Genomic DNA, 14937 nt, shown 5'->3' with positions numbered 1-14937 from the left:
CTGGAGAGAGGAAAGGGGCAAAATCGCTCCTGGTTGCAAAGCACTGACCTAAACCATCTCACTGTACAAATGATGTATCAAGGGCCCAAAGAGATGAAGTAACTTGTTTGAAGTAGAATCCAGGTCATCATATAACTTCATTTTATCTCTATAACATACAGGCCACGATATGTAACCCAGAGAAAATGGATGCCCTCTTGGTCCTTACAGTCTCTTAGGAGAGAGAAGGGATTGCACAATTACCTCTAATAAAGTATTGATCAGAAATAAAGTATTACATAAGCAGCAAGGTGTAGAGAGACAATGAGATCTGGATCTGCCATTTTTTTTAGCTGCAGGACTGAAGCAGGCTTCAAAAACGGGTATGTGAACGCCTTGTGCAAACTGTAAAGCCCTTTACAAACCTCAGGTGTTACTAAAGATGATCAGGAATGTGATAATAGTAACTATTATAATGATTAGAGTAAAAGCTTTCAGCACTTCAAGGAGAACCTTGAAGTGGTGATTTACATTCCCAGATCTTCCAATAGTAGGTCAATCCCCCATTCTTCGCCCGACAAGGTGCAGGCCAAGTGCCCCCGCCCACAGTGCCCTTCCCTCTCCTGGAACCAATCCGGCCCTTGGGCCTCTCAAGCCCCGCCTCCCTCAGGCTGTGGCCCCGCCCCGAAAGAAAGCAGACCCCGCCCCCTCCGTGCCGGCTGGAATTCTAGCCGCGCAGTTCCTCCCGGACGACGATCCCTCGCCGACCAACGCCGGAGATTCCCGAACTTTTCCGACCTCTTCCCGGCCTCCCTCGGGCGCCTGGGGAGGAGGAGGCGGAGATTGCCGAGGAACGCTGGGCCCGCCCCCTCCGCAGGCTCGGCCGCCACCCGGCCCCGCCCCCGCCGCCCCACCCCCGCCGCCGCCTCCCGCGCGGGCCGGAGGGAGTCTCCCAGATCCCGGTCCCTCCTCCCCTCCTCCTTTCTCTCTCCCCGCCTTCCCGGCGCTGCCACAGTGGCGGGCCGGAGGATCCCGGCCAGTCAGCTCGTCCCTGCTACGAGCCACTCCTCCCCCCACCAGACACCCCTCCCCGCACCTCGGGAGCCGGACCGCCCCCTTCCTTCCCGGGCCGGCGTGTTGTGAGGGACAGTGAGAGGGAGCGGGCGGCGCGGGCCGGCGGGCGAGCTCCGTGAGTGCGGGAGGCGGGGCACCCGGCAGACCAGGCCGAGGGTCCCGCGCGCGTGTGTTGTGCGCGCGTGAGAGAGGGCGCGAACGAGTGCGTGCCCGCCGCGGCCCGCCCGCCCGCCGCCCCGAGCCGAGGACCCCGCGAGCGCCGAGCGCCCGGAGCCCGTGGCCGAGGGGCGCCGGGCCCGCGCGCGCGCGCACGCACGCACGCACGCGGGGGCGGGGGCAGGCGCGCGGCCGCCTGTCGCGACTGTCGGGGGGCCGAGGCCCAGGGGGAGGGAGGCGGCCTGTCGCGGGTCGCCCGGCTCCCAGAGGCGAGGGGGGCGCGGGCGGATGGCGGAAGGCGCCCAGCCGCAGCTTCAGCCGCTTCAGCCGCTTCAGCTCGGGCCCGGCGCCGCTGCCCGGGGGATGAAGCGGGAGTCGGAGCTGGAGCTGCCGGCGCCCGGAGCGGGAGGAGACGGAGCCGAGCCCGGCCTGAGCAAGCGGCCGCGCACGGAGGAGGCGGCGGCGGCCGACGACGACGGCGGCGGCGGCGGCGGCGGCGGGATGCAGGTGAGCGCGCGGGACGGGCATCCCGTTACGGCGCGGGGCCCGGGGGGAGGGGAGCGGAGGGGGGCGGTGGCCCGGGCTCCCGCGGCGTGGAGCGGGGAGGACTCCCGGGATCCTGGGCTTGGAGGTGGGAGGGGGCCGGTCGGGGCCTGGTTGAAAGGGGAGCTCTCCGGCGTGGACGCGAGGGAGGGGACGGGAGGTCCCCGGGGTGGCCACGAGGGTCCTGGTTCCTGAGAGGATGAGCGGGCATGACGCGTGGATAGGTGTTTTGGGGAAATCGAACATGGTTGGGATGGATTCCATTTCTTCCAACCCTTTCCTTAGAGTTGCTTGGGTGGAGTGGAAGCCAGCCAGGGAGGTCCTGAGTCTGCTGCCCAGAGAGCCGCTGGACGGAGTGGAGGGCGAGGGGGCGGCGGTGGGAGCCCTCCCGGGGAGGAGTGCCGTTTGGGCAGCCCTCGACCCACCCCCCTGGGGTGAGGGAGTGGCGTCCGAAGGAGCGGAGTGGAAAGCGAGAGAACTCCTCGAGAGCCAGAAAGGGGATGTGGCTTCGGTTGTGGGTTAAATCACGGGGAAGTTTGGCTGTGTTGTGGGGACAGCGTGGCGCTCAGTCACATTAACTTTGTGGCGCTTTGCTAATGGGCTCTGCAGAGAGGCCAGGACCCGTCCCTCCACTTGCACTTTGTCGGTTGCATCTTCTTACACCGATGGCTAGGGCATGGGCTAGCTCTTGAGTGCTCTGGGATAGCAAGGGAAATGTAGAGGGCTGTTAGAAGACTGGATTCTGAGTCGTGGACTCCAAGATAAAATGGTCAGATTGGGCAAGGGATGGGAAATACAGGGATGGGGCCATCGACCACGAAACCTTCGTAGGTTTTAGGATTTGGTCTCTGTTCAGAAAATACCTGCTATGAAGTGGGCCTCGGGGTAGGGGGGCGGAGGGCTCACATACCAGCAATTGTTTTGACATCTGCCTAATTCTCTTAGAACCATAGAATGTTAGGAGGGACCAGAGACATCTTTTCCAGGGGTTCTTAACCTGGGGAGACTTGGAAGATTCTTATGCAGAACAGTTTACGGGCACTTTTTGGTGGGGAAGAGGCAATAGGTATTGTTGTGTGGAGTGGATTCAGGACCTCAGATGATTTCACTACTTCGTTTTATAGATGGGGAATCAAAGGTCCAGGGAAGACTGGTGACTTGCCTAAGGCCTCCCAGTCAGCTGGTGGTAAAACTAGAACGGAAAGCGTGGTCTTCTAATTCCTATTCCCTAGCTCTCTCCGTTACACAGCTCTTGGAAATCTCTGTAGGGCTAAGAGACTTCCTGTGCTCTGCTCCTGCCTTTCAAGGCTGTGCCTGACTTCCTGTTGGAGATGGAGCTGCATGTAAGCCTGGCAAGTTTGCTGTGTGCTTCTGGGTCTCCTTCGCTGAGGCCACTCTGTTCCTTCTGTTGATTTGGGTTAAAAAAAAAACAAACCCGACCTTCTTGGTGTTTATTTTAAAATTCTTTTATTTGCCTGCTTTTGTTCTCCATTAGAACTCTGTTAGGCTGAGGGATTGTGAGAAGTAAAAGCTTGAGGCCAGGGGAAAAAATGTAGTGGAATATGGGGAGACTTTAGGTGAAGGGAGGGCTAATAGTGGATGGTCAGGAGGGGAGGCTGGATGTTGGTGCTGTTGAGCCTGTTCTGCTTGGTGTGTGCATATATCTGTGTATGTCTGCATTCATTTATTGTTTCTGTCAATCATAGATACTAGTGAGACTCCTCCCTTCCCTCCTGGGGCCCATTATTTGCTGGTTGCCTTCAAATTGGCTAAGGATAGTAGTATTTGGAAGTGGAGCAGTGCATAGGGACTTTGGGTTATGCAGAGGAAGGAGTGGATTAGGTCCTTCGGGTACACATGGGCAACTGAGAACTATCCCACAGAGAATCTTTTTTTTTCATTCTGTGTATTTGTGGGTGTTTTATGTTTCACTGTATGCATTTTCATTGTTGTAGTTCCAACAGACCATGTCACACAGGTATTCATATCATCATTGATGTAGTGTCCTGCTTTCAGCTAGCTGTACGGTTCTGGGAAAATCCATCCTTTGGGGGCCTCTGTTTCCTTAGTTGTAAAGTGTTTATACAGGATGATTTCTGAGTTATCTTCTAAACAATATGTCAAGCTCCCTGATCTTAAGGTACTCGATGCTTACAATTTAGATGGAGAGACAACATGGCTAAAAAGTTTAAATAAGTGATTTTTTTTTTTTTTTTGTAAGTTTAGTGGAACAGGAGTAGAGATACCACAGGATAGATGCATGTCAAAAGGCATTTCATAATTTCATAATTTAGAGCCAAAGTATGCAGAGGATTTGTGCCACTGGGTCCAGAAGATGGAGATGATCATTCCTGCTGAAATGGTCAAGGAAGGCTTTATGGGAAAGTTGAAATTTGAGATATAATTGGGAGTAAAGGAGAAATAATGTCCACGAAAAGATAAAATTTAAGCCTAGATGATCTAAACCTACCTCTAGGATGTTCTTGTATCATTCTGAGAATAATTGTAGAACATTTAATATTCATTTAACTAATGCTTATTGAGCAACTCCTATGTGCTAGGCCTTGTTGAACAGTCTAGGAGATATGGTAGTGAACTAAACAAGATCCTACCCTCATGGAATGCATATTTTAATAAAAACAGACAGGTAATAAAGAAGTGAACAACTATTAGATGGTGGTAAGTTGCTAAAAATAAATGGAAAGCAGGTAAAGGGATAGAGAGAATGAAGAAGATGGTCAGGGAAGGCCTCTGTTAGGTGACCTTTGAATGGAGTGAGGGGATGGGCCATTCAGATGTTTGAGAGAAGAGGGCTCAGGTAGAAGAACTGGGTACTGAGGCAGTTGCATCTTCTAAAGCTACGGTACTGACTGTCTCTTTAATGTCCTGGGATAGAGACTGGTATAGCTGGAGCAGAAAGAGCAGAGGTTTGTCAGCCATAGGAGAGGATATAAAAAACGGTGTAGAAATGCTATAGGCCATATGTAAGTAACGCTTTAAAAATCCTTAGTGCAGCCAACCTTTTTGGTATATGGGCTATTATTTACTTATTAATATTTTCTTAGGAAACAAATTTATTGTCTTACAATTCTGACATTGAAAGTCCAAAGTCAGTGTCCCTGATCTAAAGTTAAAATGTCAGCAGGGCTGGTTGCTCTTAGGGGCTCCAGGGGAGAATCCATTCTTTGCCTCTTCGTGCTTCTGGAGTCTGCCCCAACCCCTTGGCTCATTGGCTGGTGGCAATACCGTACTGTTCTCTGCTTCCATAGTTACATGGCCTTATCTCTGTATGAGTATGTCTTAAAGCATGCGTTTTTTTCTTGCAACTTAACACAAATAGAGTTTTTCTGAGCTCATAGTTCTTTTTGGAAAGGCTTCTGACAGTTTAGTTGATAACAGAGCCCTACCTTGTCTCCTTTATGTATTTATTTTTTTAAAAATAGGTTTTTATTGATTTTAGAGAAAGAAAGGGACAGGAAGAGAGAGAAACATCAATGTGAGAAACACTGATGGACTGTCTCCTGCATACACACTGACCCACGATCGAGCCTGCAACCTGGGCATGTGCCCTGATCAGGAATCAGACCGATGACTTTTTGGTGCACAGATGATGCTCAACCAACTGTAGGGACCTCTTATCTCCTTTATATCGATGCTTAATTATGCATCATATATATTGTCCCTCAGTTGTGTTGTTATTCTTGTTTTCCTGTTGAGACCAAAAGTTTCTAGAAGATGGGAGCGGTGTTTTCCTTGTGTTTATTTTATTTTAAAAATTATTTTAAAGATGTATTTATTCTTAATGCCCAACACTTTTGGGTACATAGCAAGTGCTCAATGCCTGTTGAGATGAAGTTGAAATTGACCTTTTTTATTTATAAATAATTAAGGGATAGAAAAGAAATTCAGGGGTGAGAGTACCTTCATGAAATTCTCCAATTTTTTAAGTGTCAAAAGATTACCCCTCTCCCCTTTATTTTACTTTGAAGGATGTTTATTAAAGCTGGGGGGTAGTGAAACAAATGAAGGGCTTAGGGTAGAAGAACCAATAGGGGAGAGCCTAGGTAGGCGGCTTTGGCTCCCTGGAAACATTATAGGAAAGAAGTAGGCCCCAGCAGGGCTGCTTTTAGCTCACTGGGAGTCAGAGAAAAGGGAGACAGAATCTGCACTGGAGACAGATTTGGGGGATTAGCCCAGGACAAGCTGCCACTGCCCATTGCTCCCCTGGTTGCAGGTCTCATGGGGAGAGAACAGTAAAAATGCACCCTGGAGAGGGAGAAGAGGCATGGGCATACTCCAGAGAGAGCCCGCCAAGATTAATCTTGTTTTACAGAAGGAAGTTTCTTATTGGGCTAATTTCACAAGGCTGCTTACGAAGTGGAGCTGTACCTCTAAGTTGGAGATTCCAAAGTTGGACCCTGTTGAATTACTGCCACTGAGTTTTTGGAGTAAATCACTACTTCCCAGAGTGGACCATAGAGAACAGGAGAGAGTCGGTGGTACTTACGTTGTAATCCTTAGGCTCACGAGGGGATAGGGGAAGGGCTGGTCCTTCCAAGGGCAGGATCCAGAAGGTTTATGTGGGTGGAAGAGGAGTCAGCACAACCCTGGAAATAGTATAGAAACAGAGAGCCCTGAACCCTGGAGCAGGAGGGAGGAGAAATCCAACTTGAAAACTGGAATTGGGTTTAAGAAACAACGTTGTTAAAGAGGGTACTTGGCGACATTGTACTCTAACCTGGTGGAAGATTCACTGCATAGATTTCAGAGGCTCATTTCACTTTATGGAAGTCTGATATGTATGAAAATTGGGCTTTCTAAGACACTATTGAATTTGCTTATCTGTTCCAATGAATAAAAACAACTTAACAAAAATTCAATTTTGTGTAACTCTCCAGGAACTTAGCTGCTGTACAAGGCAAGGTGCACCTAAAGTATTACTTACAGCTTCCAGCAAAATTCTTTATGGCAGTGAAATGTTGGCCTGTGATGGCTGTATGGCTGAATAATTGCTTCTGACCATAGACTCATAAATCCAAGGTAGCTAAGTGGGTTCAGCAGTTCATATTAATTGTTGATTCTAGTAGTAGGAAGACTTTTACCTGGTCTCAGGGGAGGGGCTCCAGGTAGCCTGTAATTGCTATGTGGATGCTGTATTTTCTTGAAATAGTTTATCTTCCCATTTGCTTGTTTCTGGTTTTCTTTCCTCCTAGGTGGATGTATCTTGGGACTCTTATTTGGGTATTTAGGTGCTGAAACTGAATATAGTGCTACCATTTGAATAGAGTATGAAAGTAATGTTTTTTCCTGCCCTGGCCAGTGTTGTGCCATATACCAAAAGGTTTTGGGTTCAATTCCAGTCAGTACACATACCCATGTTGCGGGTTCGATCCCTGGTTGGGGTGTGCACAGAAGGCAACCAATTGATGTTTCTCGATTCCATGTTTCTCTCCCTCTTCCTTCCTTTCTCTCTAAAATCAATAAAGAACATATCCTCAGGTAAGGATTAAAAATAAAAACATAATGTGTTTTCCTTCCAAGTAATAATCATTAATAATCTCATTAAAATTCTTGAATCTCTCCTTGTCTTAATTTGCTCAGTCTGCCATAACAAAAAACAATAGAAATTTATTTCTCACAGAAATTTAGTTCTGGAGGCTGGAAATCCAAGATTAAGGTGCTGGCAGACTCACCGTCTGGCGAGGGTTGTCCTCCTGGCTGACAGTCAGCTGCCTTCTTTCAGTGTGCTCCCATGGCCTTTCCTCGGTGTGAGTTCCTGGACAGAGAAAGATGTATCTGTTCCTCTTCTTATAAGGGCACTAATCCCAGCACGAGCGTCCTATCATTATAACTAATCTAAACCCAATCACCTTCCAAAGGCCCTACCTCCAAATACCATCACATCATGGGCTGGGGCTTCACTAGGTTAATTTTGGGGGAACACAGACATTCAGCCCATTACGCTGCCAGAGTGATAAATAGTATTGCAGATGCAGAAACAGGTATAATCACATAAAAATGACTACATTTAAAAAAAAAAAGCCTCACAGAGAAGACTGCGAATGTAAAACTGGGAATGTTTTTGAGAAGGAGAAATTCAGGTCTGAATTCAGAGAATTGTTTTTCAGGGTGACTCAAGAAATTAACCCGAGTTGAATTTGTTTCCCATCTCTTCCATTGCCTAGCCACCTTGTCATTTCTTTCTCCATCACAATGACATATGAACGCAGCAGAAGCTAACTAGAGATTTAACTTTCATTTTGATAGAAAGCAGACTGGTGCGGACAGGCCTCAGGATTACAGGACTGTGGGAAAAGAAAGTCACTATATTACTTAGTCTAAGCAAGAATGTCGCTCTAGTGAATTACTAGTTTGACATCTTTCAGGCTGTCAGCTTGATGTCAGGCTTTAATTGTAGAAACCATGAAGGCAGTCATTCTAATGAGTACATTTGTTTGAATTTTTGTTGATATGCATTTGTAAAGCATAATAAACATCTTTTATTCTGGGGCAGATGTGCGCTTCCTTCCAAAACAAGAGGGAAGAGCATCAGGGATGATGGAAAGGAAATGGCAGTAATTGGAGCAAACAGATGGAGTGAGGGATGGCGGCTGCATTTGGTGTTCTAGGTGGCCCCTAGGAGTTTCGAGTTTCTCATTCTTCTCCCCTTCAGCCCCAATACAAGCAGCCAGCTTACATGACTAAGGTTTCATGATCTAATCCATCACAGATCAGCTTGAATAAACCCATTGGCTGCCGATGATCTAGTTAGGAGGGTAATGCAAAGCTGCTTGAGCCAGGATTGGGGCAAATCGGATCAGAACTGCCAAGTGAATCCCGGACATATTTCTGTAATTTGGGGGGGGAATGAGAGAGGGGGAGAGAGAGAAGGAGGGAGGAAGGCAGGGAGGGAGGGAGGGGTGGGAAGAAAAAGAGAGAAAACAAGAGCTGCTATGCATTTTCAAACGTGTTAGGGACTCTGAGAGGAAAGTGCATGGAGCATTTGATATATTTCTTTGGAAAATATTAAATCCTCTTGCTCTGATTATTTGAGTCTGAACATTTTTTTTTCAGGAATGACCTTTTTTAGTAGTATTTGGAGATTCCAGTTGTGATAACTCAGGTGTGACTTCACTGAGTGATGCCTTATTCCAAAATAATATGATATGGGTTCCCTCTCAGTTTTTAAAAGGGAGATACTATTATTATTACTATCACCGGTACCATTATTATTACCAACCTTTAACATATAATTACATTTGTTGTTCATATATACTTGAAGTTTGGTGTAATGAAAGAAATACATTTCGAATTTGTCATATTTGGGTTTGAATTCTATTACCAACTGAATGACCTTTGGCAAGATTCTTAACATCTGCACTCCTGTTTACACCTCTGTGAACAGGAAGAACTAATACATACTCTAATAAGCGGCTGTAATGAATAACCGAGATTATTTAAAGTGCCTATCATGGAATCCAGCAGTAAATGTTTATTTCTTGCCTCCTTAAGCCTGCCGTACAGCACTCTGAGTTCCTGCTTACTGCCAGATCAGCATGGTGTGGTTAATACACTTTCGATTAAGTGCCAGAGTTGGGAACTACTAGAGATGAGCAATGTGTTAAACTGGGAAACCTAATTTGCTGGTCATCAGGGTAGAGGAGGAAAATGGATCTGATTATGTGGTCTCTCCCTCGTTAGAGGAAGAGGAGACATTGGCTAAGGGCTGAAAGGACTACTGCATCAGGCATGTGGACAGTTCATGGAACCTGTGGGATCTTTCCTGGGGGTTAGCTGACTGTTATACACCGGCTGCTTTGGTGGTATATGTTTATGTTTCAAACTTTACAAGGTTTGTTGGTTAAATACGTTGCATCAAATAGATGGTATCTTTTGCTCTCATTTTGGTTTGTGGAAATTAAGTTGGGATGCTTTTGTCTCTAGCATTCTCTTTGTTTCTAGTGTCTTTAAACCCACCCTCTAGACCAGTGGTTCTCAAACCTTCCTAATACCGCGACCCTTTAATACAGTTCCTCAGGTTGTGGTGACCCCCAACCATAAAATTATTTTTGTTGCTACTTCATAACTGTAATTTTGCTACTGTTACGAGTCATAATGTAAATATCTGATATATAGGCTGTCTGACTTAGGCAACCCCTGTGAAAGGGCCGTTCGACCCCCAAAGGGGTTGAGCCCACAGGTTGAGAACCTCTGCTCTAGACTATTAACAGAGTCATCCATCTGAAAGAGCTTAACATCATTTGATAGCTTGTCTTTGACTTCAAGATAAAGTCTGTTCTCTTGTTTGGCCACCAGGTCCTGATTTCTGCCTGATTTCCTAACCTCACCTCTTTCTACACTCCATTTCCAAGTCCATGTTCAGAGGCTTATAGTTTTCTGAGCACACTGCCACCCCCTGTTAATTCATGCCTCTTGTTCATTCCTTCAGCTTGCAGTTCCTGCCTCCCATCTCTCATTTGTAAGGCTCGATCTTCAAGAATCATTTGGGATATTGATTCCTACTGGATGCCTTTTGTATTGGCTCCCTTCCCTCCCCCATTCCTTCCTGCTGGTTTCCAAAACATGTAATGTCCATACTCTGCTTTAAGACTTTTTAGATTAACATTTGCTCAAATGTCTGCCCTTCCACCCCTACCCAGACTGTGAGGTCAACAGATCCTTTGGAGGTCATAGGACTTAGCACTGTGCCTGGGGCTGTGGAGCTTGTGAACTGAACTTTTGTCTTTCTGCTTCTCAGTTGGGGCCTGCAGATGGCTTTACTTATTTCTCCAGATTTTCCCTGGCAGGGGGCGGGTGGGGGGTGGGGTGGGGGTGGGGGGGGTGGGGGAGAAGGTCTGGTCCTTGGTCTGCTTTCCAGCTCAAGTGAAGGCTGGGTGTTGTGGGATTTGTGAATGGTACCTGATCTTTTCATTGATTTCGGGTTAAAGGTGAGAGAGGGGGTCTTTGAAAACAGAAGCCGGGGTGGAATTTAACTGCTGAATGTGCTGGGTGGGCATGGCAACCTGATGTTTAGTTTCCTGCGCTCAGATATTAATTGCATGCACGTGTGTATGTCTAAAAAGTGCCTTTGTGATGGTGTGGTTAAGGAAAATAGAGGACCCACACAAGTAAAGGGCAATTAGAGCTAAACTGTTCCAGTTCACTGGAGCAGTCTGTTGATCTGCCTTCTGCATGCTGCTGAGAGATTCTGGAGTGTTGCAGTTGGCTCTCTTACCACCATTTGGGACTGTGCCCATTTGATCAACAGTGGACCTTAACCTTTCCCTTGTCAATCGATGACTTTCATAAGCTGTCATAGCTCGTTTTTATGGATGCAGGAAAAATACCAAACTGAGATAACTCACAAATACAAGCTATTTTTCAGATTGTACATTAGATATGTTTGAGAATGAGGAAGTTTGATACATTTCTTTTAAATCTCACCTTTGGAGATAGATTCATAAAAGAATTTTACAGGAATCATTTCTCACTGGCCCTTGTTCTCCCCTCCTCCTTCCCTTTCAGCTTCTGGTTTGTGCTCTGTATAATTCTCTCCTGGTCTCTTGCTAGTTTAGTTGGGCCTGTTTAAAGGCAAATGAACATGCTTTGTAGTGCCTCTGGCTTTTGGATTCTGAATGAAGCAGGTTCTGAGAAGGGATAAGCGGGAGGGAGGGAGGGAGATAGAGAGAGGGGGAGGGAGGGAGAGAGTAATATCACTTCCTTGTGACGTGATCTGCACATACGTGGCATCCAGAAATTTCAGCTGAGGATTCAAGGCACAGGACACATGATAAATACCACTTATGAAGTACAGGACAATTTTGAATCGTCAAATCATAATGGATGAGTAGCTGCTTAAAAACCTATTTTCTCAAGTGTGGGAATAGAACCTTTGAAATTTAGACTTCCACTTGGGTGTGTTCAACCACAATACTTGGTTTTTTTAGGGACCTAAGTCCCCAGATAATACCCTGGTATGTGGGGTTTTTCCCACGTAGAGGACAATTCCTTGGTTTCTCCTTTGCAGGGGAAAAGAGGTTTTACACTGAGTATTGGATACTTATCCCAGACATGTGGTTTTTGAGGAGGCATACTATTTATTTTTCTTTTTGGCCACATTGATTTTGTCGGATTCTAATTGGGAATATCACAAACAAAGCATGATTCATCTGGAGGGATGGACGGCGGTAGCTGTGGGACTCTCAGCTCTGGGATGTGGGGTGGGGGCAGAAGCTATACTAACAGAACTAGAGGTACTGCAGACATTGGGGGTGCTCTGTGGTTTGCATGTGAGCTCCAGCTATTGCTTGGGTGGGAACACTTTTGGAACAGGCTCATGGGGAGTTCTTCCAGATGCTTTATTTGGGCAGCTTTCCCTCTGCAGATCGGAGCTGTTTGGAGGAGGGGGTGTTAATTGCTGTCAGCCAGATGATTTCCAAAGCAGACCTATATGGATTTCATTTAGGAATCTATTTCAGGGGTGTGTGGCTTATCCTGAGTCAAGAGGACTTTGGTTCCTTTTTCCTGGAAGTTGGTGGGCTACTGAGCCTGCTCTATTTATCTTGGACCGTTAAGCAAGTAGAAAAGCAGCTGCATAGTTAGAGTCCTTGTTGCATGGAGCTTAGTTTCATAGGTCATTCTGTCTTGGGGGTTTTTATATAGTCACAGTTAGGACCTTACGTGTTTTTTCCCCCCTCTGCAGTTCAGTGCGCCACAAAAATTCTGAGGAGAGTAGGTAATAATTTTGGGTAGAAAGCAGGAATTGTTTGGCTCCTTCCTCCACTTTCTTTCTGAATTTCTCCACCGCGCCCCCTCTCCCCTCAATCTTTTGCAAAAAGAATCTGCAAATGAGTTTGCTTATCCTCTCATTAGACTGGCTTGTCCCCAATCAGTCTGAATATGTGTGTGGCTTTGACAGCTTTCACCTGCTATTTCTTGGTTTCCAGGGGATGGGGTAGTAGGACTGTGTGATTTCAAAGCAAGAACTGGCAAAATTGGAAGATGTTTTGTGTTGGCTCCCAACACCCACAATGCTTTACTCATTGGTTTGCACCTCATACAAGCTTCCAGGAACACAGTCACTGTCAGTGGCTGGCACAGTGGGTGTGAGGACTTTGAACTTCAGGAAGTCTACACAATGGCTGCCTCTCACAGTGGGAACTTTGGCAAAGCTTACCGGGAGGTGGTAACACTTGTTTGGAAAGTGTGTCTGTGGTTTTATGCTGGGCATCTCTGTGAGAGAGGAAGAGGCAGACTTGTTTCAAGGATGGTGAATAGTACCATACAGCTATCACTTATGTGGCCCATTGCATAAATGTTTGTGTTTGCTATCCTCATGTACAAACTTTATTGTATGGCTTGTATGTTGTAATCACAGTTTGACTCATGACTTTTAATAAGCTAATTTGGCTAATTTTGATATCATCCTAGACTTTGAAGTGATGCTCTGTTGAGCTTAGAGGTTAATATTTCTGTTGGCTACCTCGTCCCCATTCCCAGCTGCTGCTCATTATGCATTATAGACACATCCTTGTCCCCCTACTTGCTGTTCTAGGTCTTTGGCTGCTTGTTGTCATAGTAGATAGATCTTTTTGCAGCAACATTTTAGCTCTGAACTGGCTGTGTTTTACAGTGTTAAAAATCAATGGGTTATTGGTGGCCTTACAAAAAAATGCTGTCAGGTACCATTAGACATTTTTGTCAGCGGTATAAAAATGCTGTGATGAACAGATACCTGTGTGTCTGTCAGTGTGTATGTGCAGTTTTCCTTTATGCTTACTATGCATTTCTCTCTCTGTGAGTAGTTTGGAATGTTATCCTTTAGATTTTGCTTTTTAATTCTGGGAAGCCTGTTTTAAGACCATTTATATTTTACTTTCTTGAGTTTAGTGTGGGGGTCATTCATTCTTTCTGGATTTGGCTTTACTATGAATTGTTTTCTGCTGTGTTAGTTTTAGGGAAACAGTAAATACTTGTTTGTTTTACCAGTATTTTAGAGTTTAAGAAACCTGAAATATTTGACTGGTACAGCATCCTGTTTTAAGGAAGGAAATTGTGTACTTCAGGTATACCAACCTGTTTTCATTGATTACTCTTTGAGAAATAATAGTTATCATTCTGGGGGAAAAATGTCAAACACAGTTTTCTTAACTATTTCATTTTACTTTTCATAAGCAGATGCTGTGACTCAATTCATAAACAGGCATTTAGTGAAGGATCTCCCTCTCATCCCTGTTCCTTATCTGCCCTATACCCTGTTAATTAACAGAATGAGTACCATTGTTGTTTCTTTTTAAAAAATTTTTAAAAATATATTTTATTGATTTTTTACAGAGAGGAAGGGAGAGAGAGAGCTAGAAACGTCGATGAGAGAGAAACACCAACCAGCTGCCTCCTGCACACCCCCTACCAGGGATGTGCCCGAAACCAACGTACATGCCCCTGACCGGAATTGAACCTGGGACCTTTCAATCCGCAGACTGACGCTCTACCATTGAGCCAAACCGGTTTCGGCCCATTGTTGTTTCTTAGGTTATTTCTCTTTTCCTTTTACACAAACTAGCATATTTGCTACATTCTCTTGCACTTTGTTTTTTTAATTTTCTATATCAGAGGATAATTTTACTTTTTAATGTAACTGGGTTTATTAATGTTTACATTAATGATTTTTGTTTATTTGTATCATGCTTACAAAAGCTTTTCCCATGTCGGGATTATAAAAAACAGAATGGACTTGCAGATAAACCTGAGTTGGAGTCCCAGCCTTACTACTTCATAGCTGTGTGATTTTGGTTAAGTTATTTGGTTAAGTAAATAAGCCTTAAGTTACTTGGTTAAGTCAGTAGGATTAGTATAAGAATAAAGAGACCAGGTATATACCGTAATGTGCTTATTATTCAGTTCAGGCCTGACACATAGTAGCTGTTCAATATACAAGGTGGGGCAAAAGTAGGCTTACTGAAGTTGGTATGGAAAATAAAACAATCTACACTAATAAAAGAGAAATATGCAAATTGATTGTAATGTTGTGACACCCACCAGCCAATTAGGAGTGAGTATGCAAATAAACACAACAAAGATGGCAGATTAATTTGCATACCTAGGTGTGGAGTGGCCAGGCAGAGTGGGACGCTTGCTATGAGGGGAGGGGCAGAGGGAGCTACAGGAGTGGCACTCTGGCGGGCA

At 45.8% G+C, this 14937-nt stretch overlaps 1 protein-coding gene across 15 annotated transcripts in view; it reads left to right on the top strand.

The window, feature by feature from the left end:
- Nucleotides 1-1088: 1088 nt before the first annotated feature.
- RBFOX2 (RNA binding fox-1 homolog 2) overlaps nt 1089-14937 on the top strand; it is a 252255-nt gene continuing 238406 nt past the window's right edge. For 6 of the 15 annotated variants that reach the window (XM_084876818.1, XM_084876808.1, XM_084876793.1 and 3 more), the window contains exon 1: nt 1089-1716. In XM_084876818.1, the coding sequence (XP_084732944.1) occupies nt 1498-1716 (219 nt within the window). In that variant the 5' untranslated portion in view covers nt 1089-1497. The remainder of the gene's footprint in view (nt 1717-14937) is intronic. The other 9 variants (XM_084876820.1, XM_084876815.1, XM_084876789.1 and 6 more) reach the window with 3 other exon arrangements.

Source organism: Pipistrellus hanaki (genome assembly GCF_964339955.1).
Source record: "Pipistrellus hanaki genome assembly, chromosome: 3".
Lineage (NCBI taxonomy): Eukaryota > Metazoa > Chordata > Mammalia > Chiroptera > Vespertilionidae > Pipistrellus > Pipistrellus hanaki.
Note: the sequence above shows the minus strand (reverse complement) of the source record. Positions and strands in the feature narration are given on the sequence as shown.